This window comes from Apium graveolens, chromosome 10, assembly GCF_009905375.1.
Source record: "Apium graveolens cultivar Ventura chromosome 10, ASM990537v1, whole genome shotgun sequence".
Classification (NCBI taxonomy): Eukaryota; Viridiplantae; Streptophyta; class Magnoliopsida; order Apiales; family Apiaceae; genus Apium; species Apium graveolens.
In genome coordinates, this window is record NC_133656.1 from 204,461,831 (window position 1) to 204,485,195 (window position 23,365).

The 23,365-nt window shown below is 35.6% G+C and overlaps 3 protein-coding genes across 3 annotated transcripts; all 3 read left to right on the top strand.

Annotated features, from left to right (window-relative positions):
• The first annotated feature begins 281 nt into the window (after nt 1-281).
• On the top strand, nt 282-3,962 carry LOC141693606 (uncharacterized). The gene is made up of 7 exons (XM_074498758.1): nt 282-471; nt 906-975; nt 1,087-1,146; nt 1,454-1,568; nt 2,009-2,124; nt 2,397-2,521; nt 3,506-3,962. Exons 1-7 carry the CDS (start codon nt 395-397, stop codon nt 3,627-3,629), a joined length of 687 nt encoding a protein of 228 aa, XP_074354859.1. The 5' UTR covers nt 282-394; the 3' UTR covers nt 3,630-3,962.
• A 2,768-nt stretch (nt 3,963-6,730) lies between these two features.
• LOC141689442 (leucine-rich repeat extensin-like protein 7) lies at nt 6,731-9,203 on the top strand. Its single transcript, XM_074493723.1, has one exon. It carries the CDS (start codon nt 6,959-6,961, stop codon nt 8,969-8,971), a length of 2,013 nt encoding a protein of 670 aa, XP_074349824.1. The 5' UTR covers nt 6,731-6,958; the 3' UTR covers nt 8,972-9,203.
• Nucleotides 9,204-9,814: 611 nt separating this feature from the next.
• On the top strand, nt 9,815-12,934 carry LOC141692820 (ent-kaurene oxidase-like). Its single transcript, XM_074497763.1, has 8 exons — nt 9,815-9,947; nt 10,051-10,211; nt 11,075-11,236; nt 11,346-11,486; nt 11,580-11,834; nt 11,910-12,071; nt 12,138-12,332; nt 12,425-12,934. Exons 1-8 carry the CDS (start codon nt 9,815-9,817, stop codon nt 12,761-12,763), a joined length of 1,548 nt encoding a protein of 515 aa, XP_074353864.1. The 3' UTR covers nt 12,764-12,934.
• Nucleotides 12,935-23,365: the final 10,431 nt, after the last annotated feature.

The following is a 23,365-nucleotide window of genomic DNA, read 5'->3' on the forward strand; positions in this document are numbered from 1 at the left end:
AGCCGGAACCTCTGTCTGAACTCGGCTCGACGAGCCGAGTCGAGCCCACTTAAACGAGTTTAAGCCGGGCGAGCTCGAGAGCCGCCTGACTCGAATTACGGCCCTATTCAAATAGAAGTATGATCGGCATACATCTTATCCTTTCCGCCCAGGGCTACGAGCGGTATTCAGCGGATATCTTTGGTTGGGTCTTCATAGAAATCTGTTACGAATCTAAAGCCCAATACATACAAGCCCAACTAATTCAGCCTTCTTAAGAGGTAACATTGCATAAGGGCAGCCTCATTTAGCATACCATGAACCTCCATAGCATTAGAATATTAATTTGATCTTAAAATTAGATTTGGAATTGAATTCGGACCTTGTTGAATCGGATTCTGGGTAATCAACAAAGATGACGATGTTTCACTTCTTGAACTGTGCGATTCTAACGTTTGGCCCTCATGCCGTTTACTACTCCGCTACTCCCTTGTAAGCTCATCCGACACATTCAGATCTTATAAAGCTTTTATTTTTAAGTGTTTTTATTATGTTATTATTATGTGGGGTTTTAATACTTATAATACACTTGATGATAGGCATCATATTAATTGAAGTTCATGTTAGATACATATCGAAGTTTTTATTGATATTATTACAATTTTACATGAATAACCCAGCTGAATTAGCTAATGTTATGAGATGATTAAGCAATGATTTCGATTTTGGGTTTTGGGGTTGGTGTTCGTGATCTAAATTGTAGGACTTGGTGAATTTTGATGAATACGATGTGTAAGCTCAATTAATGGGTCTTAATTGAATTAACAAAGCGGTCTTAATGGGTTCTGATTGTATAAGACTTTGTCACCCCCTAAACTCATTACGTAAATGTGATGCCTTTGCAATAATAAGTACTTCTTGTGCAGATCTGAGTATGATACACTAGGGACGTCTATCAAGACTGCTCTCGTATATCTGATAACGGCATTAATAAAGGTTGTAATCATGGTCCTTACTTTTTGGAACATTCGTATCATCTACACTGCACTTCCAATCTTATCAGCATAGACACAATTGTAATATCGTTTGTATGTTTTTGTGCACCAGCTTGTTTGTCTCGCTACGTTTCTTAAAGTATCTGAAAGTGACAGCTTTGACCCGTACCAGGTAATAGTTTTTCTTATTTATAAGATAACTGTTTTTTTCTAAAAGAACAGACCCTTATTGGATGTATGCGGTGTACAACACGGTTGTTAGCGTCACTTCTTAGTAGACACAATTCCTTGCATATTTATGAAATGAGAATCAATATACATATATAGTGTTCCTTATTGAGACTTAAAAAAGTTTTCTCCATTGATGTATGGCATGGCATTTTGATATTTAGTTTTAGACATCATTACTCATTATATATAAATGCAGAAATAATATAGTAAGAAAATTATATCATTCTTTTTATGATATGGATATGCAGGAATTGTTGAAAGCTTTGATTGGTTTTATAGATGTTGCTGGGCTTTACTTTGCTTTGACCCAGTTGACTCACAGGAACATCTCACAGAATCACAAATTTCAAGCTGTTGGACTTGGTAAGTAAATATTGTTCTAAGTGGAAGGGATCAATCCTTTTAAAATTCATTTTCTGAAAGTGTCTTGTGATTTTGGGACGTCGTGTTCTGCAGATATTTATGATTGGACACTCTATTGACTTCTAATATTATGGTTGAAGTTCAGACGTGCGTGCCCTTAATAATCTGGTTTTAAGAGATATTGCCTATATGCTGAGTACATCCACCCTAAAGTAGAAACAGTCAACTACTACTGAAAGTTTGAAGAAAACCATTGGTAGCTACCTTGTTTTTGCTTTAGGGATGGCAGAAAGTACTGTGGAATAGTAATATGCAGTTTGTCGTCAGTCTGACTTGATAGGTTTAGAAGTCACGATTCAAAATGCTGTTATTTCACAGCTACTTCCGCCAGATATGGTGTACCTATTACTTCATTTTATACAATTAATCTGTCTTGGCAGGTTGGGCTTTTGCAGATGCTGTATTGCATAGATTGGCACCCCTTTGGGTTGGTGCGAGAGGATTGGAATTTACCTGGGATTATATATTGCAAGGGCTTGAAGCAAATGCAAATCTGGTATTCTTTTATCTTTTCATTTTGAGTTCGGAAGCAATATTGATATCGCGTTTGTGTGTGTGTATGTCTATGTGTATTTACACGTCATATTTAGGCACATTAAAATGCGCAATTTATAGTTTTAGTTTGCAAGTTTATATATCATATTTAGCATTGTATCTGGGCGCATCAGGTCTGTGACAAAGTAGTAATTTACTTGGTATGTTCTATCTTAAAGCAGTAATTGTACTTTAGTAACTTTCCTTTTGCTCTTCTTTGTTTCATTGGTTTAGGTGTTATGCATATCACTTGCTGCTTTGGGATCTTTGATGTGGCTACGGAAAAACAAACCCAAAACTCTAATCCCTATAATATATGCCTGTGCGGGAATAGTAGCAACAATGCCATCAATCACAAGGTCTGTTTTCCACCTTGCTTGGTTATTTACAATTTTTTCTTTACATGATTTATAATTAGGATGAAAAGATTACTAAAAACCGGTACTTCTATACATGCGTAGCTGTCATGTGTGTGTGGGTGATTGTGGTTTCCATCAACAATTCTGTTTCTTGCTTGTAAACAAACGAACAGATATCAACATTTCAGATACAAATGAGATGGATCACTGGAAATAGCTATATAAAACGAAAATAACTTGGCTAACACTAAAACTTTAGTAAGATGAGGTGCAAAATGAAAGAGGAATCAGTAAAAATTAAAAGATAATTAGAACATATAGTACTAAAGCTAAACAAGATTCAAGGAAACCAGATAATGGTTAAACCATAGTTGTTGTGCGCAAGTTCAACTTGAATTCTAAAAGGCAAATATGTTCAGAACATAATAATCGTTTTGTCTGCCTTTGGCAATTTAGTTTATATAATCCTATAATCATCTTGGTTGTTATTCTTTTGTTTTCTCAATTCTCTTGTGCAAGAAACTTGTCATTTATCACAATTACTGAGAAATGTATTTCATTTTCATTTACTGTTAATTTATAAATCATCTTAAAAATTTAAATTCAAAGATTTTTTACTCTTTTTTTTTTGAAACTAAAAGATTTTTTACTGTTAATTTAAAAATCATTCTTAAAATTTAAATTCCTTGTTTGAGGTCTTTATAAATTATATTCTTTGTATCCATTAACTTGATTATATTAATAATGTTACAGTCCTTCAGGCATAAATTTTGTCCTCATCAGAATATATACATAACATGTAACAGAAAATAATATTTCTATACATATAACGTGTGTGCACATGCAGCTCGAGTGTTTGCGTGTGAATATGGACGGAATGTGACGACGTATCTAATTCCATTGGAAATATTTCCATCAAATGTAGATGATTATTAGCAAAAATTAGGCCTCGATTTCGTCTCATTGAAAATTTCCATTTTGCAGCTACCTGAGGCGTAGCATGGGATGGCATTTTCCGGAGGTTGTAGGTTTTGAAATATTCACCTCCTTAATTATGGCTTTTATCAGCTGGCAGCTTTTCTCTGCATGTCAGAGACCATCAACTTAAAATAATGCGGGATTAAGCTTTAGAACAAGAGACCTAATCAAGTTATTTTGAGAGCTTGAATCTTGTTAAAACCCTTGGGGGTTTTGTGAAGCTGTTGTAGAATTACGAACTAGCACCTGTAATCTTGCTCTTGAATCAGGAAATAGTAATTGAGAGATGTCAATGACAGCAGGAACTTAAATTTATTTACAGTCTGTTTATGTTTTGATTATTTTGACTTCTAAAAGTCTATGTAATGCTGTCATGAACTTTTACTGCAATGCTAAATTGCAACCGAAAAGAATTTCAATCACGAAAATTGGAATATAGACTTTGGTTAACAAATTTATTTTATTTAATGTTCATTAAGTTTTACTAAGGCCGTCTCATATTGTGATTCAGAAGACATTTCTAACGGTTGTGATCCATTTTTGGATCACCAAACTAAATATCATATTAAACAATTTTATCTTAAATTTAACGTTTAATCATTATTAACAATTTATATAACATTTCATAAATTAATTAAATCAAAAAATATTAATATACTTAAAAATGTTAAAATTGTGCACTTAATTCACGAAAAACACATTTATTGCAATAATTAACATACAAAATATTATTAATATATACTAATTTTTCGAATTAATATATTCTTCCCACAAATGCTCAATTAATGCATCTACGAGTGCAATATGTGCCTCTTCATTTTTTATTTTTCTATGGTTGTTCAGGAATTATTGTAATCGAGTATATATCGATCGGAATAGTCTCAATTTCGGAATCCGGCACTTCTGACTCTTCAATGAAATTTTAATGAAATTATGTTTTCTCATTATTTTAAGTTTTATTTTAAAAATAAATTTTGTTAACTATTAATTATATTTTGTTATTAATTATCTAATTAAAAAATCAAAAATCAATTTAAAATCTCATAAACTACAAATAACAAAACCATTATTTTATATTAAATCAAGTGATCCAAATTTGGACCAGTGAATAGTAGTGATCTTAGTGATCTACACAGATCCAAATTTTGGATCTTTGGATCCCTGTTGAATTTGACCGAATATCTATTCTATTAAATTTAAACGTGCATGAATGATACTATGCCTTGTTTGGAAACAAACATTTCATTTAAAATGATGGATTTCAAATGACATGATTTGATTTGTAATTTCAAATTCTCATATTCATACTAAAATTTGAATGTCTTGAATTTCAAATGAAATTCAAATCCAAATTCTTTACTTATCCAAACATGTTATTTGATCAAATATAGAATTTTAAATTAAATCCAAGTTACCAAACGGGCACCTAGGTTGTTCCTGGGTTTTGCTTCACAGAGGCACCAACACACTCACAATTATTATTATTATTTTAATAATAAATTTATAATAAATCTATATTTTAATCTATAATATTTCTCTTTGTTTTGTTTTACTATACTTCTAGAACTTTAATTGAAAAAATATTTTTTTAAAAATACACAATATTTGTATAGTATTGGGCTTATGTAGATTTGTATAGTATTGGGCTTATGTAGAAAATAGTTGAGATTATTATTAATATTATTATTAAATATGTTGTATTCAATAGATATAAAGTAATCTTTATAAACTACTAGCCGAAGACCCGTGCCATGCACGGATTAAACATTTTTTTAATATTATATTTTTTTTTAAAAAATGAATTAAATTCTTAAATTTGTTTATTTAAAATTTTAAATTATACAACTTCTCGATAATCATATTAATATATCTATATGTTCATAATTTTTAGAACATTTAAACCTATTGAAAGTAATAGTCTCGGTACCCAGAAAAAATGTTATTTTTATTATTTTATTAAAAGTAAAAATACAATGTCTCCTAGGAGTTTAAAAAATATTATTTTAGCTAGTTATTACTTAATCGATCGACTATAAAAGCTATTTATAAAGACAAAATTAGTAATTGAACGACACAGTTTTATTAATAATTCTATGTGACTATATGTTTTAAAAAAATAGTAATTATATTTTAATTAAAAGTTAATCTTTAATTAAGATCTATATGATATGAATTATACTTAGTCTAACATTAATTTGATTTATCCTGAATTAGTAATTATATTATATTATTTTAACCTGAGGCCCATTATACCGACAAAATCCAACTTATTATTTTTAATTTAATTTTAATTTTTTTAAGTTTAGATCTATAAGATAATTTTGTTTTAGTCTGCATTATTATTATATATTATTTTATTTTTTAGCTAGTGGATTTATATTTAAATTTTAATTTTGTGTGTGTTTTGATCAATTGTATAATATATTTATCCTGGAAGAATAATATATATTATTTTGTTTATCATAATTCAATAGTATAATTTTATAGCCGGATCAGTAGTATTTATTATTTCGTCTTAGCCCAAGACATATTATGTCAACCAAAGCCAATTTATTATATTTAGTTTGCTTAAATATATTTTATCCATAAATATCAATTAGAATAATATATAACTCGATATAATATAATTTAAATTGTTAGAAGAAATTAATTTAAATTGGTAGAAGAAGCTGACTTTAATATCAATTATAGTGATACAGAGTTCGATATAAAATATAATTTAAATTGATGAAGGAAGCTAACTTTAATATCAATTATAATTAGAATTGATTGAACAGCACCAATTAGAATTAAAATAAATAGATAAGGGTAAATAAGTAATTTCAGCAAGTACCGACCGACCAACTACCAAACTTTTAATGTTTCGTCTATTATAATATATAGTATAGATAGATGTACAATGCTAAAATTTTCATTTAATCTCAAAATATATCAAATTTAATATATCTAGAATAATATTTATAAAGAATATATATTATATAATTAAAATTAGTACTATAAGCAATTGAGACAGGAGTATTGGATTTATCTTATTTATAAGTGTAGAAGCCAGCTTAGAATGTATAAAGGAATTAACAAGTTTACAAATTTGACTTGGTCCTGCGGTTTCTTATCTGTGGTCCATTGCGCAGTTGGAGAAATGTGATCAACTCTTACTATTCTCCTTAAACATACCTTTTAGATTATCTAAACATAGTAAATCCATCCCTGTTGGTACATTGTTGACAACAACAAAAAAAAAAATTGAAAATTGCAGGCAGTCTGAATACCTGAAAATTTGAATTTCCTGAAAATCTGTAAATTTCTAAGTTCAGCGAATACAAAAATCTTGATGTTCATGCAAGAACAATAGAATTAAGATCAGATTATTGCACTTGTTCGTTTTCAAGCCCTACATATTTATGTAAGCCAGAAATCTTGGGGGTCTCCAGGTGGCTCTGCAGTTTAACCCTTCGAATTATGCAGTCCTCCGGCTGCTTTCTTTTCATCTTCCTCGTTTTCTCCTATCTTTCAGCTTCTTATGCTCTGTCTAGGGCTGAAGAATTATGGATTAAACGTCGACAGCTCTTATCCCTGGGCGACAGCAATGACTTGCCGCCAAACTACGAAAATCAGGTTAATATCAAGTTTGAGTTTCCCAATCCTAGGCTAAGACGTGCGTACATTGCCCTTGAGGCTTTAAAGAAGGCCATATACTCCGATCCCTTCAATACCACTAGCAATTGGAAAGGTCCTGATGTGTGCGAGTATACTGGGGTGTTTTGTTCCCCGGCTCTTGATGATCCGAAAGTTTCTGTTGTAGCTGGTATCGATCTCAACCATGCTAACATTGCTGGGTACCTTCCTGTGGAATTGGGCCTGCTCACGGATGTTGCACTTTTCCATATAAATTCCAACAGATTCTGTGGGATCATCCCTAAGACCTTCTCTAGGCTCACCCTTATGCACGAACTGGATGTGAGCAACAACCGCTTTGTTGGTCCTTTTCCAACTGTTGTTCTACAAATGCACAACCTCAAGTTTCTTGATCTAAGGTTTAACAATTTTGAAGGAGAATTGCCTCCTGGGCTTTTTGATATGGATCTTGATGCCTTGTTCTTAAATGACAACTTGTTTACCTCCAGCATTCCTGAAAATCTTGGGAACTCTCCGGTTTCTGTGTTGGTGCTTGCAAATAACAAAATTAAAGGCTGCATTCCAAAGAGCATCGGGAAGATGTCACACACACTGAATGAAATTGTTCTGCTGAACAATGAACTTTCAGGATGTCTACCATCTGAGATTGGATTACTAGGAAATGCAACTGTAATTAACGTGAAATCAAACTCGTTGAGTGGTGTCTTGCCAAAGACACTTAAAGGTATTGAACTGATATGTGAACTGGATGTCTCAGACAACATGCTTACAGGGTTTGTTTCGGAGAGCATATGCAAGTTGCCTCTTATAACCAATTTAAGTTATGCAAATAACTATTTCAACGGTGAGGACAAAGCATGTGAACCACCCTTCAGAAAAGGCCTGATAATTGATGATGCAAACAACTGTTTACCTGATCGTCCCAAGCAAAAGTCTCAAGAACAATGTAAACCTGTGGTGAACAAACCTGTGGATTGCAGCAAGAACAAATGTGGAACACCATCCACACCTGCCCCCAAAGTGCCCAATTTACCTCCAAAACCTACACCACCGCCAAAACCATCTCAGCCACCGCCTACACCAGTACCTTCAGAGGTAGCTCCTGAAGAACGTATATTGCCACCATTACCAAAACCACCTCCAGCACCAGTCTACTCACCCCCTCCACCACCAATTCTTTCTCCACCACCACCTGTCCAGTCACCCCCTCCACCGCCACCTGTTCAATCACCTCCCCCACCAGTCCAGTCATCACCTCCACCGCCACCTGTCCAATCACCCCCTCCTCCACCCATTCAATCTCCACCACCACCTCCACCAGTACACTCACCTCCTCCACCAGTCCATTCACCCCCTCCTCCTCCTCCTCCTCCTCCTCCTATTCCTTCTCCGCCACCACCTGTCCAATCACCTCCTCCTCCAGTCTATTCCCCACCACCTCCTGTCCACTCTCCTCCACCACCAGTACACTCTCCACCGCCACCAGTGCATTCCCCTCCTCCACCAGTCCACTCACCACCACCACCACCACCTGTTGTCCACTCCCCACCTCCACCAGTCCACTCTCCTCCACCACCAATCCATTCTCCACCTCCACCAGTCCATTCACCACCACCACCTATTGTCCACTCCCCACCTCCACCAGTCCACTCTCCTCCACCACCAGTCCATTCACCACCACCTATTGTCCACTCCCCACCTCCACCTCCACCAGAACCCTCACCCCCACCTCCAGTACCTTCTTCACCACTTCCTCAATTAGATGACTTCACTCTACCAGCAAACCTTGGAGCCATGTACTCATCACCACCGCCACCAATGTTTGCAGGTTACTGATTGTTTCATCGAACATACAGGTGCCTTTAACTTCACAATATCCCCGACTATGAGGCCTAATTCTCTTCACTTGGAGTTAGCTCAGAAAGAGAATCACACAGACCTTATTTTTTGTACATTCTCTCCACACACTTTTTTAGCTTGCAATCCAACACTTGCCTGTATCCACATGCTAAGCAGAGACAGTACAAATGTATCCGCACAACAGAAGCAGTGCAAATTGAATTCCAGTAACCAACTGAAATCTTGTTATGTTTTTCTTTTCGTTACAAAATTATCAAATACATTTTCTCGGTAAACAAACTACAAAATTATCAAATAAATTTTCTCCGTAAACAAACTAAATCTAAAAAAAATAGACGAAACATAAGATTTTCGTACTTGAATTTCACGGACTTAAAATTCCAAGAAAATATACTTGACCAATAATAAGAGTGTTTAAACGAAAGTTTAATAACTTAAGGCGGTATGTGCTGAGAAATATAATAAACAAAAGTAAAGTTATAGTTATACTAATGACAGGATCCTTGCTTATGTACATTTCTTATCAGACAGGGAAATCCTTGTATGAATCAAAAAAAAATCAGGACAAAAGTCAGTGAGGTAAGGACAAAACTGGATTTAAAAAAAGAGCAGAGAAGTACTTAACAGATATTCTTCTTTTTACTCTTTAAACTTTTGTCCCCTCTCATCAAGGTATCATTTCTCATTACCATTTAGGATCTTTCTTCTGTAGCATAGCAACCTTCTTTCACTGTGTCAATTTACTATATATATATCAATATCTGTGTGTTTCAATTTTGATATGCTTGTGATAGTTATCAACTTTATTAGTACAATTAAATGGATATAATCGTATATTTTCTGTCAACACCAATCGGTACTGCACTTGTGGTAGGCGGTCTTATTCTTTTGTTTTTGAAAAAGTTTGTGGATCATAAAGGGAAATCACTCTCAAATCTCCCGCCTTTACCAGGTATATTCAGTTTGCTGATAAACCAGGCTTGTGAATAATAGATCACATGCATTCCAGTCTAAAGTTAATGTATCTTATTTTTTGAATGTATATTTGTTTGCAGTGGTACCAGGGTTGCCATTAGTCGGAAATCTGCTACAATTGAAAGAAAAGAAACCGCACAAGACGTTTACAAAGTGGGCTGAAACATATGGTCCTGTTTACTCCATTAGAACCGGCTCCAACACTCTCGTTGTCCTCAATTCTAATGATGTGGTTAAGGAGGTTGTCGCATCTTTCTTCCTTCTATTCTGCAACTGATTTGCTATCTCTGACTATAAGCGATTGCATTTAAATATACATTCTATTTCTCAAGAATATGATATTTCTCTAATTGAAAACACCCACTTTCTTCTGTAATCAAACTTGAACCCCCAACCTCTTGTTTTTGTGCAGAACGTTAAACTAGTAATTTCATCGTAATAATAGTATTTATCAGCCTAAGCTGTAATGGCTAATGACTATTAGGTTTGTAACAGTGTCCATCATGAGACAACAGAGTTTATGATTCACTGAACACCTAAACTCATAACCACATACAACTATATAGACCCTAAAAAAATACACTGTCTGCGCAAGATCATTTTTAGGGAGAACTTTTTGACATCAAGGGTGGAACAAGCTTATATGCTTTCTATGTTTTGATACAAATGCATCACAGTTAATAAAAAATAAAGCAACGATAAATGCAATGTGATTGATGTGATCCAGGTGATAGCATTTAACCAAATAATGAGCATTTTACGAGTTTACAGAAGTACAGTTCCCACAAGAACTACATGTATTCAGTATTCAATTTGTAAATTTCTTCAATGACTTTATCAAGAATCTCTTTTCCAAAGCTCTAGTCTTGCCTTACATAACTTGTGATTCGGATTTGAGCCTCGAGTCATTTATTATATTATGAAGCTTCGTAATTTTCATATTTTGACTAGCCTGGTGGTTGGAATTTCGGTTTCCTGCTGCATATGCTTGTTTAGAGTTATGTCGGATTAACTAGGCTTTGTACATTATGCATAAACTATCTCTGTTCTACTGAAAAATAAACTATACGAGCATTAACGATTAATCTTTTTGGCTTTATTTAGGCCATGATAACAAGATTCAATGCCATCTCTTCTAGAAAGCTGTCAAAAGCACTACAAATCCTTGCTTCTGATAAATCAATGGTTGCAATAAGTGATTATGATGCGTTTCACAAGACAGTAAAAAGACATTTATTAACACATATTTTGGGACCAAATGCTCAGGTTTGTGCTGCAAAAGAAATCTCGAAACTATTTATGGCAATCTATATTTTGTATCCTATTGCTACTAGATTCAATATTTTTATATATTTTAATTATTAACCTTAAGCAGAAGCGGCATCGCATCCATAGAGATGCTTTAGTTGAAAACATATCAAACCAGTTGCATGCCTTGTTAAAGAATTATCCTCTCAAGGCTATAAATTTCCGAGAACTGTTTGAGTCTGGGCTTTTCGGACTATCAATGAAGCAAGTGAGTTTACTTTACTTACTAATTTATGTATTAGTAATATGACTCATGGAAGCAAGTTAAAGTGACATATAAACATCGACCTGGGATTTGCAGACCTTAGGAGAAGACGTAGACTCTATTTATGTGGCTGAACTTGGAACAACAATGTCAAGAAAAGAGATATTTAAGTGTCTGGTTCATGATCAAATGGAGGGAGCAATCGATGTAGATTGGCGAGACTTCTTCCCATATTTAAGATGGATTCCAAACAAAAGTTTTGAAAACAAAATCACGCAGATGGATATACGCAGGATGGTGGTTATGAAATCCTTGGTTCAGAAGATGAGAAAACAAAGTGCTTCAAAAGAGGTTATTACAATGCCGTTGTTTTATTCCTCGTTATTCATAATAATTTTTACGGCATAATAAACTACATCAAAACAGGGTATGCAGTGTTATCTTGATTACTTGCAATCTGAAGGAAAAACGCTCTCAGAAAAGCAAATCCAGATGTTGCTTTGGGAGGTGATCATTGAAACATCAGACACTACCATGGTTGCAACTGAATGGGCCATATATGAACTTGGTAAAGATTCAAAGAGACAGGTTTGTATACTTTGCACCCTTTGGAATAAGAATTTATCCATGAGACTAACTTTTTGTATACTTCAGGATCGGCTTTATGAGGAGATCAGAAGGGTGTGTGGTTCATCTAAAATCACGGAGGAGAATCTACCTCAGCTTCCTTATCTGTATGCTATCTTCCAAGAGACTCTGAGAGTGCATAGTCCAGTTCCAATAATTCCTTTGCGTTATGTCCATGAGGATACTCAATTAGGAGGCTACTTTGTTCCTTCTGGAAGCGAGGTTCCTTTTTTTCCCTGTAGCTTCATGTTTTATTTCACTCCAAACTTGCTTCTCTTTTTTTACCATAACGTAATATTATAATAATTTTGTAGATTGCTATAAACATCTATGGGTGTAACATGGACAAGAATGTGTGGGAAAATGCTGAAGAGTGGAATCCTGAGAGATTCATGGAAGGAAAATCTGATACAATGGATTTATACAAGTCAATGGCCTTTGGAGGGGGTAAGAGAGCATGTGCAGGAGCTACTGAGGCAATGACAATCTCTCGCATGACAATCGGTAGACTAGTGCAAGAGTTTGAGTGGAGAGTGACCGATGATCAGGTAGATGATGTCAATACAGTAGGGCTTACATCTCGCAAACTACATCCAATGCTGGCGCTCATAAATCCAAGGAGCTCATTAAATAAAATCGTCACTCGCTACTAAACGTCTATACCGGGCTTCAATTTTATTTTAATATTAAAAATACAAGCTTTAGTTTATTGCAAGTCGATCTCATAATAGTACATGTCTCGTTGGAAGCTAAGTTCATTGTATACAAAGCTTTGGTCTGGTTGACATCATTGCCAGGCTTTCTACTAGTTATTTTTGCACTTTTGGACATATTTTTTTATTGCTCGTGTTTCATATTCCTGCTACAGATTTTACAGAACTAACTGCAGTCATATTTTGGTACTATATCTATCCTCTAACAGCATCAAACTAGACAGTCGACTATCCTGGCATACTATACAAAGTAAAGATAAGCTAATTACAACACCATTTTAATTATTTGATAGTAGCATCTCTCAACTCTTTAATAACTTCTATTACTAAGCAAAACTCCTATTTAAGGGATACACAAATATTAATTTTGATTTTACAAATTTTTGGTAATATCAACTTGTAGCTTCACTTATTATTTAGAGAGAATTGCAGAATGCACCCCTTAATTTTATCCCAACTTCAAAGTTGTATAACTGTTTTGATAAATTGCAGAATGCAACCCTTAACTTTAAGACTCGTTTCACGTTGCACCCCTATTGTAAATTTCGTTGAAATATGACCGTTAACGTTAAGTGTTTGAAGGATAAAGTTGGTATTTAGTATTTGAACGGTAAAAACTATGTGTGTATATATTTTGCTCATGTTTAATCAATTTCTACCCAATGACAGAAATGAAGCAGAGTATAGGAAAGAGAGATGTTGCTCTGGGATCACGCCAGCTGAGCAAATTGTGCACCCTCTCCCCTTGAGTAACCAAGTCCCCGATAACTTGTATCTTGAACCAATACATCTCAGACGATCATATCTCATTTTAAGGACTTCACCTTGCTTTGATGTTGGAAATGTATCAAACCTTTTGTTAATCCCAAACAATGCAGCAAGAAACACAGAAGGGGGGTTGAATGTAATTCTGACTACTTTTTCTGATTTTAAGAATGTTCTTACTTAATATATAACTGTGTTTGATTTTGCAAGAAGTGTGAAATGAAAATAAAATAGAAATCAAAACACAAAGTAATAAAACACAAAGTTTTAAAACTTTCTGGTGGATTTGAACTTATCCATCAGAGATATATATAAAGATGAGAACTCTGTGATGCTTGAATATCACACAGCTGCTTACAAGTGAACTTACAAAATTACAGAGAAAAGCTTAACATATACAGCTTTATCTATCTCTCTGAAAATTATGCTTTCTCAGTTTTTTTTTGTTCTACTTGCTACACTTGATTTATATATTAACAAGTTACATGATAGAAAGACAAGACAATAAGACAAACTGTATATAGTCTAACTTCATGCTGCTACATTACTCTATTCAACATCTTTGAATATCTTCACAATTGCATGGAAATGGTAATGCTTTTTTGTTCTCTAAATCCTGCAATTAGGCTGCCACATTCCATTTGCAAACACCCGACGCATGTGACTGTATTGTCACTGTCAACTGTTATTTTGAATATTATCATCCGTCAGGACTATGTTGATTATCCGTCGGGAGCCTTGTTGATTAACTGCCGGGAGCCTTTGTAGATCATCCGTCGGGAGTCTTTTGGTCACTTGATTCTATTTCACTTATGCAGAATTACAAGACATCTTATATTTACAATTAGCCAACCTATTCTACATATGAATCTAGTAGTCAATGTGACGACTGAGAATTTTGCGACGTATTTAAGTCAATAAAGTATGTTTTATGTGATGTGATTATAATTATGTGACTAAGTGCTGATAAATTGTCTTTACTGTATATTATAATATAGGAGCGTAAGTAAAAGCGTTCCAATTTAAAGAGTCAGCTTATGAGTTAAGCTGTGTTGTCGGACCGTCAGGTAGAACGGAACCCGTCCTAATAAGGAGTTAAAGAATATAAAATGTGAATTATGTGTGATTGATTGAAATGAATGTGTAAATAAAGTATTTCGTCCTAAGTGACATGTCGGTCGATAATGATAATGAAAAGCGTAATCGAAACGCTGAGCGTCGGGCCGTCAGACTGAACGTGACCCGGTACGCGTAGAAAAGGATAAAGATTAAAGAAGGACAAATTCTATGATCAGATCTGAGTCGTTATGTGATCGTATATGTGTGATTGCTTGTCTGTGTGCATGACTATGTGCTCTGTGACATTTTTATGAATTTAAGGGAATTGTTTGATTTAAATAAAGGTTTATTTAACCTTCGTGCATTTTTATAAAATCATCTGAGTAATTGTTTTGTTTTCTTCGTAATAATCCTGTAGACTTTCTAAAAATGATGGACGGATTTATTTGGTGATCGTTGCATTTTAAATTGATTTTTATGTGATAAAGTGTTATTATTAGCATAAACTTGTAAAAATCATATAAAATCAACCGTAAACTCAAAATCTTATTATGAGTAATGGTTGGAAAGCTAATTTCGAGATCTACGTGTTAAATTTTTTTATTCAAATCAAATTCATCTTTCCGAGAGAAGTATTTGCAGATCAACTCTATTTTCTTTTAAGGATAAAAAGAGAATCAAAATATAGAATAACATAATTACTATATTACCCTCCCTTGGTAATATATAACCACCCCACCTCCTTCTTCTTTCTCTTTTTTCCCGAGCCCCTCCCTTCTTTCTCTCGTTTCTTCCCCCCCCTCTCTCTCTCTCTCGGTACACTCTCTCTCTTCACTCTCTCTCACCTGTTCATTCATTTTCGGGTATAGAACCATGATTGTGTGAGAAATAGTGATATCTACCTGTATACATATATACATGTAGCTATTTTCAAGTTCTTGAGAAAAATCAAAGTTGGGTTTGGTGGTTTTTGAGTTCGGTTTTCATGAAAACAAAAAGGGGGTTTAATTCTTGATCAATTTAAAGTGAAGATGATGCTTGCATGTGTGTAATCTATGAGAAAACGGTGGTTGAAGGTTGGAAACCCCCCAACGGGGGCACCACCGAAATGCCACCGCCACCGGTGATGAACTCCGGTGAACCGGTGGTGAGCTATGATGTTAAACACTGAGCTCTAATGTTTAATTAAATATTTTGTGATTGCATGTCGTTTCCTTTGAAAAGTTGAATGGTTTTGTAGTTTACAAGTTGATAAATTGATTTTTGATGGTTGTAATGTTAATCTAGTTTGATGTTAAGAGATTAGTAGGATTAAAGATGCAAAAGTTTAGAAGTTGAGTTTGCATGTGTGTTTTTTTGAGGAAGGCCGAATGGCCCTTACTATTTCTAGAAAATCATGTTGATTTTGTTAAAATGAATGATTTATTGATAGTTTGATTATGAATTGTAAAATAATTAGATGGATTGTGGTTAAAAGTCCAAATTGATGCATGCATGTTGTGATTCTTGGAAATCTCGAATGCTTCTACTTGATTGAATTGGATTAAATGTTAAATTGAGTGATCATCCATGATCTTGTTTGAATTGTGAGTTTAAATGAGTCGTAAGAATGAAATTTAACTAGTTCGGGACGATATACTAGATGCATGTCAAATAAGGGTTTTTCATGTTCGATTCTTGTGGTGATTAAGTGATAAGGCCAAATAGGCCAAATAAATTCAAAGTCAAAAATCTGATTTTTGGTAAATGATAGAATGATTGAGTGTTTATGTGTGAAAACCTTTGAATATTGCTTGTTGGATTGTTATTTTGGTTCGAATTATGGATAAAAGAAAAAGGGAATTGAGTTAATTGATGTTAAAAGCTATAAGTGATAGCTGTGAATGTCATTATGTGTTTGTACGAGTTATAAATATTTGATTTGGAAAATAGTCAAGGTTTAGCGAGTATATGTAAAGTGATATAAGGCTATGAGTAAAGAATGTGCTATGTGTTGTGTGTATATAAGCTATACTCGTATAGTTCGAGTCAAAAGTATAGTTGAGCTATCGTATTAAGTAAACGTTCCGGGAACGAGAGTTGAGAATCTAATTAAGGTTTTGGTTTTGATTGTAGATTTGGAACGTGAGGGCATTCAGGCTAGGAAAGGGAAAGGTATACTAGGTGGCAGTAGTTCAACCTTTGTGAAACAGGAAAGCAAATTCAGGCAAGTAACTCTCATTACTTCTGAAAATGGTTATAGAGAGGTTATTGTTCATACCATGTAGAGTATGGAATTGTTACTTAATAAACCCCTGTTGATGACTTGAGATACCCTGTGTTCGATCTTGATAAACTGTTATTGATGAGCTTACTGATTCAACCCTTTGATAACCTGTCCTTTCTGTCCAAGTTATTTATTAAGCCATGAATTGTTTTGAACCCTATAATTATCCTTGCGAATCCTGTTTAATGACACCTTATTTCCTGATTACCCTATTGGTCCCTAAAAAGATGTTGATCCCTCTAACTTAAGTACCTTGTTATCCTTGATACAGAATCCTTAAGAATTGTTCCTTGTTTATCTTTGAATCACTCCCTGAACTTTGTTTTCTTAAAATTTGACTTAAGAATGAGTTTCGACTCGAAAGAGTCTGAATGATTTCATATTCTTGGTAATGATAAAATGGATTTTAGAAAACCTATTTGTTTTTCCAAACTCAAGGTTTTCCAAACAAATTCCTGATGGATTGGATTGGGACGTAAGAGGCTAGTGGGAGTAGTCCAGTCATGGTAAGAGGCTAGCGTGGCTAGTCCAACTTAAGGCTGAAATTATGCCGATTGGTACCTTAAAGACCGGATGGACGTTGGTACAGGCTGATCACCCGTATTATAATGAAATGGAAAGATAAAAGTGATCCAATCAAGGTTTCTAATTGATTATTTAAAAGGGAACTGAAACTTTTTGTTCAGTAAATTGATTCTTGAAAATGAAAATGGTTTATATTGTTTTGAAAAGAGTTGATTGTGTTGATGTGAAGCTTAAAGCTCGAGAACCCTGATTTTAATCTGTTGATCATAAAATTTGATTCCATATAAGTGAAATACTGTTGCTTTCCTCTTTCTGAAAGATCTATTCTGATCCTTTAATGATTTATGATGAATGTCGGCTTTCGTTCTACATTGAGCCTTGTTCCTTGAAAGCCCCACATTATCCTTCATAACCTTTCCTTGACCCTAAAGCTGGAAATCTGCCACCTAGAACAAAAAAAATAGAATGCCCTGAGTTTGGTAAAGTATATTGTGAAGTGATATCGTAGAACTGCTTTATAGTTACTTGCTGAGTTTTATACTCATATGTTTTGTTATAATCTAACCATGGCAGTTAAGCAAGAAGATGGCCAGGCTTAGGCGCACTGCTCGTAAGAGCGTACCTGGTGGTCCCTATCGTGTTGAGGGCTTCCGGTTGCCAGAGCAGGTAGTGGTATTTTTGAGTGAGCACACGCCTAGAAGGAAATCTGTAAAGATACAATGGGTTATCTGTCGGTTCTCAGCCGGAATCGATATTGTTTACTTAATAATATTTTGGGGTTGTAAGTTATATTTTATGATTGGTAGTTGTAATCTTGTCTCATACTTTATCATGTTGATCATGTTAGTAGTTAATCGGGGTTTATGCTTATTTAATTATTAGATTAGAGGTGGGTGAGTCCTCATTTTCTAACCCCAAGATTGAGGGCGTCACAAGTTGGTATCAGAGCTACATGATCTAGTCCCTGAGACAAGTTAGGAATAAAAAGGGTATTTTGGGTATATATCTATATCGCGAGAGAGTTCGACTCATATAGAGTTGAGTTAGACTATTAGGTATAGTCTAAGGAAAGTGTGTATCAGTTAGAGTGGAAACTAGAGTTAGGGTGTGAGTTAGCTGGAAGCTTTATTTAACCCTAATATTGTTTCTTGGTTGCTGTTTTGTGTTTTCTCTCAGGATCCCAGTAGTGGTAGTGACTCAGATTCAGAGATTAGTTTGACTGGTACCCCAGTGGACCCCATTTCACCCTCTCCAGAGGAGCCTGTGTATGTTAGTTAAGACCCAGAGGAAGACCCTTTTGAGAGTAGTGAGATCCCTATGCAGATTTCACCCTTGAGGCCAGATTCAGAGACCCCTGCCCCTGAGCCAGAGTCTGAGATGCCTAAGACTGTACCTGTCAGTGTTGGTGGCAAGTTAGCCCAGGACCGAGACTTTGTTTACTCCCGCATTCCTGAGTTGGGAGCTTTGGTGGATAGGCTGATCTGAGACTCTAGGCAGAGGACTTCAGTAGTGATGGAGGAGTGGAGAGCTAGGATTCAGTTGGTGGAGCAGGTTGCCAGGAGAAGATTGGATGAGGGACCATCCACTAGTGATGCTGATGCTGAGGCCCGGAGGCTGCATAAGATCATTCACCGGATGTTGGTTGTGTTGAGAGAGATTCTAGATGATTAGATGGGACTGTTGGTTGAGCCCGTAGATAGTTGTTTTTCAGCACCGGTAGGCTTTGGGATACTTGGTCAGATGTCGGGATCCCTTTTTCATTTATCTTGTTGTATTTCAGAACTGTGTTGTAGCAGTAGTTGTTAGAAGTTGTGGGTAGATAGGTGGATATTTTCCAGTTTTTCCTCTGTTTAACCCTGCTATATTATTATACCTTATTTCAGAACTTGTGATAGCCAGACTTTTTTTTATGTACCCTTTGTTTAAATAAATCCATTGTCTTGTTTCCATTGTGCACCCTACATATCTCATAAACTGTTATACATATCATGTTCCTATACAACCATGTTTTCGTATAACCATATTTAAAGATCGTAAAACCCTATTCTGTGCCATGATAAAACAACACTGATATGAGAATTATGTAGTAATAGGATTGCATGTGCAAAAATTGGGTAAAGCTTAAAACCCGCAAAAGAGATTTTATAGAAAATACTGTTATATATGCCATGCTATCATATTACTAAATAATTGCTCAATCAGGTTTGTAAAAAATGGCCAACTCACCAGATCACCAAGAAGAAGAAATTCCAACCCAAGACCCAGAAGTAAACCTAGAAACCACCATGATGAGCAGACTTGCTCAACTTTTGCAACAACCTGTGGCCCCTAAAGTCGGAAACTTCAAACACTTTCAATCTGTTCATCCCCCAGAGTTCTTAGGTTTTCCAGACCCGATTAAAGCTCAGTCGTGGTTGAGAGAAATGGAAAAAGCTTTTGACTTAGCAGAAGTTAAGGACGACAAGAAAGCTCAGTATGCAAGTTATTACCTGAAAGATGAAGCAAGTTTCTGGTGGGAGTCTTCGAAGGCGTTGTTGGAAGGCAAGGACTTAACATGGGAAAGGTTCACTGAAATATTTCTGGAGAAGTATTTGCCAAGCTATATGCAAGATCAATTGGAAATGAAATTTCTGGACCTTAAACAAGAGGATATGTCAGTAGCGGAATATGAAGTGAAATTCTCGGAGTTGTCTAAATTCGTACCTGAGTATGTGAATACGGAAGCGAAGAAGGCTAAGAGGTTCCAACAGGGACTTAAGCCGTGGATTAGGAGTCAAGTAACATTGTTAGAGATCAAGAATTATGCTGCCTTGGTTCAAAAGGCAATGATAGTGGAAGGTGAGCGGGAAGCTACAAGGAGAGAAAATGAAGGAAGAAAGAGGAAATTTGAGAGCTCAGAGCAAGAGCAAGGAAGTTCAAAGTTTAGAGGGAAGTTTGGCAAGAATGGTGGAGGTCAGAACCAAAAATTTCAGAAATTTAAACCCGGTAACGGAACTCAGAAGAACCGTTTCCAGAAAGCAGGACAACCGGGGAAGGATAACAGGCCCCAGATTCAAGAATGCAAGAATTATGGAAAGAGACACCCGGGAAGGTGTAATAAGTTGGATGTGACATGTTTTAAATGCAACCAGAAGGGATATTACTCTTCAGAATGCCCAAGTGGAGCGAGGAAGCCTGATTTGGCTTGTTTCAAGTATGGTAAAGTGGGCAATATGGCCAGGAATTGCAAGGATCATGTTCAGAAGGCTAATGTTCTTAGGATTGCTGGACCGCCGTCTCTCCCAATACCATCAGCTCAACCCAGAGCTAGAACCTTTAACATGACGATGAAAGATGCGGTGCAAGATGTGGACGTGGTAGCAGGTATGCTTGTTATTAACTCAGCAGAAGTAAAAGTATTGATGGATTCTGGAGCAACTAGATCTTTTATCTCTGAAAGTATTCTTGATAAGTTAAATTGTGTTACGTACCCTTTGGAACCTAATTTGATTATAGAGGTAGCAAATCAAGAGAAAGTTATTATTAATAAGATTTTTCCCGATTGTTATGTGACTATAGAAGGTCGGCACTTTTCTGCTGACTTAATTCCCTTTAAGTTAGGAGAATTTGAGGTTATACTAGGAATGGATTGGTTGTTAAACCATGAAGCGCAAATAAAATGTAAAAGTAAAAAGGTGAAGTTAAGAACCAAGGATGGAGAAGAGGTGATATTCAAAGGAAAGAGGCAAGAGAAGAAATTCCTAACGGCTATTGAGGCGAGAAGATTAATATGTCAAGGATGCGAAGTTTATTTGGCTCATGTCATGGATATGGAGAAGGAATCTTTAAGGATCGAGGATATTCCGATAGTAAGAGATTTTCCGGATGTGTTTCCTGATGAATTGCCTGGACTACCTCCAGACAGAGAGATCAAATTTACGATTGATTTGGCTCCTGGAACGGAACCAGTGTCGAAAGCTCCCTATTGCATGGCGCCAGTCGAGATGAAGGAATTGGCAGCTCAGTTACAAGAATTGTTGGACAAAGGAGTAATTCGATCGGGTGTATCCCCGTGGGGCACACCGGTGTTATTTATAAAGAAAAAAGATGGAAGTATGAGCTTGTGCATTGATTACCGCGAACTGAATAAATTGACGATTAAGAATAAGTACCCTCTACCGGGGATTGATGACTTGTTTGACCAGTTAAAAGGAGCTTCGTGTTTCTCCAAGATTGATTTAAGATCTGGGTATCATCAATTAAAAATTAAAGCGGAAGATATACCCAAGAAAGCGTTCCGAATGAGATATGGGAACTATGAGTTTTTGGTAATGGCGTTTGGATTGACAAATGCGCCAGCCGCATTTATGGATCTTATGAACAGAGTGTTCAAGCAATATTTGGATTAGTTCGTTATTGTGTTTATCGACGATATACTGATTTACTCCAAGATGGAAGAAGACAATAAGGAGCATTTGAGGATTTCCTTGGAAATTCTAAGGAAAGAGAAGCTGTACGCTAAGTTTTCAAAGTGTGAATTTTGGTTAAAGGAAGTGCAATTTCTTGGTCATGTAGTTAATAAGGAGGGAATCAAAGTGGACCCAGCCAAGATAGAATCTGTAATGAATTGGGAAAGACCCAGGACTCCTACGGAAGTCAGAAGTTTTCTAGGATTAGCCGGATATTACAGGAGGTTTGTGCAAGATTTTTCTAAGATTGCTGTCCCATTAACGAAGTTGACAAGAAAGAATGAGAAGTTTGTATGGACAGAAAAGTGCGAGGAAAGTTTTCAAGAGCTAAAGAAGAGGTTGGTAACCGCCCCAGTATTGGTATTACCAGATGAAAAAGGGGAATTTGTGATATTCAGTGATGCTTCATATAAAGGACTTGGATGTGTGTTAATGCAACACGGAAAGGTAATAGCATATGCGTCAAGGGCAAAAGTATCCAACGCATGATTTGGAATTGGTAGCAATTGTGTTTACCCTTAAGATTTGGAGGCATTATTTGTACGGGGAAAAGTGCGAGATTTATACGGATCATAAGAGTTTAAAGTATATCTTTACTCAAAAGGAATTGGACAAAGAAGGTGGCTGGAATTGATCAAAGATTATGATTATGCGATAAACTAACATCCTGGAAAGGCAAATGTGGTAGCAGACGCTCTAAGTCACAAGGAAAGGTTGATTATGTTAATATCATCGGAAGAATTGATCAGAGATTTTGAAAAGATGGAAATAGAGGTGCAGACTCCAGAATTTGGAAGTGAAACTATATATGCAATGTCTTTTCAACCCGAAATTTTGGAAAAGATTCGACGTTGTCAAGAGCAAATGATGAATCGCGAAAAGGATAAGTTGACGGGAGAAGAAATTAAAGCTCAAAAAGATGGAAAAGGAATATACCGTGTTAACTCACGTATTTGTATACCCAATGTCGTGGAACTAAAGCACGAGATTTTGCAAGAAGTGCATAACTCGAGATTTTCAATTCACCCTGGAAGTACAAAAATGTACCAGGATTTAAAAGAAAGTTATTGGTGGCCAAACATGTCGAAGGAAATTGCAGAATGGACAAGTAAATGTTATACGTGCCAAAAGGTCAAAGCGGAACATCAAAGGCCGAGCGGATTGCTTCAGCCACTGGATATACCGGAATGGAAATGGGAACATATAGCGATGGATTTCGTGGTAGGATTACCTAAAACCAAGTCAAATCATGATGCGATTTGGGTGGTAATTGATCGGTTGACAAAGTCAGCACATTTCTTGCCGATAAATGAAAGGTTTTCGTTGGAAAAGTTGGTCAAATTGTATTTGGATGAGATTGTGATGCGTCATGGAGTTCCTATATCTATCGTGTCTGATAGAGATCCAAGGTTCAACTCGAGATTTTGGAGATAATTCCATGATCATTTGGGAACTAAGTTGAAAATGAGTATGGTATAT

Bases quoted from the DNA above. Each gene is read 5' to 3' on its own strand.
- LOC141693606 (XM_074498758.1), top strand. From the start codon at position 395: ATGACGATGTTTCACTTCTTGAACTGTGCGATTCTAACGTTTGGCCCT. The intron at 976-1,086 runs GTTGTAATCATG...TTTGTGCACCAG, and splicing joins TGATAACGGCATTAATAAAG to CTTGTTTGTCTCGCTACGTT. The intron at 2,522-3,505 runs GTCTGTTTTCCA...TCCATTTTGCAG, and splicing joins ACAATGCCATCAATCACAAG to CTACCTGAGGCGTAGCATGG.
- LOC141689442 (XM_074493723.1), top strand. From the start codon at position 6,959: ATGCAGTCCTCCGGCTGCTTTCTTTTCATCTTCCTCGTTTTCTCCTAT.
- LOC141692820 (XM_074497763.1), top strand. From the start codon at position 9,815: ATGGATATAATCGTATATTTTCTGTCAACACCAATCGGTACTGCACTT. The intron at 9,948-10,050 runs GTATATTCAGTT...ATTTGTTTGCAG, and splicing joins AAATCTCCCGCCTTTACCAG to TGGTACCAGGGTTGCCATTA. The intron at 11,487-11,579 runs GTGAGTTTACTT...TGGGATTTGCAG, and splicing joins TCGGACTATCAATGAAGCAA to ACCTTAGGAGAAGACGTAGA.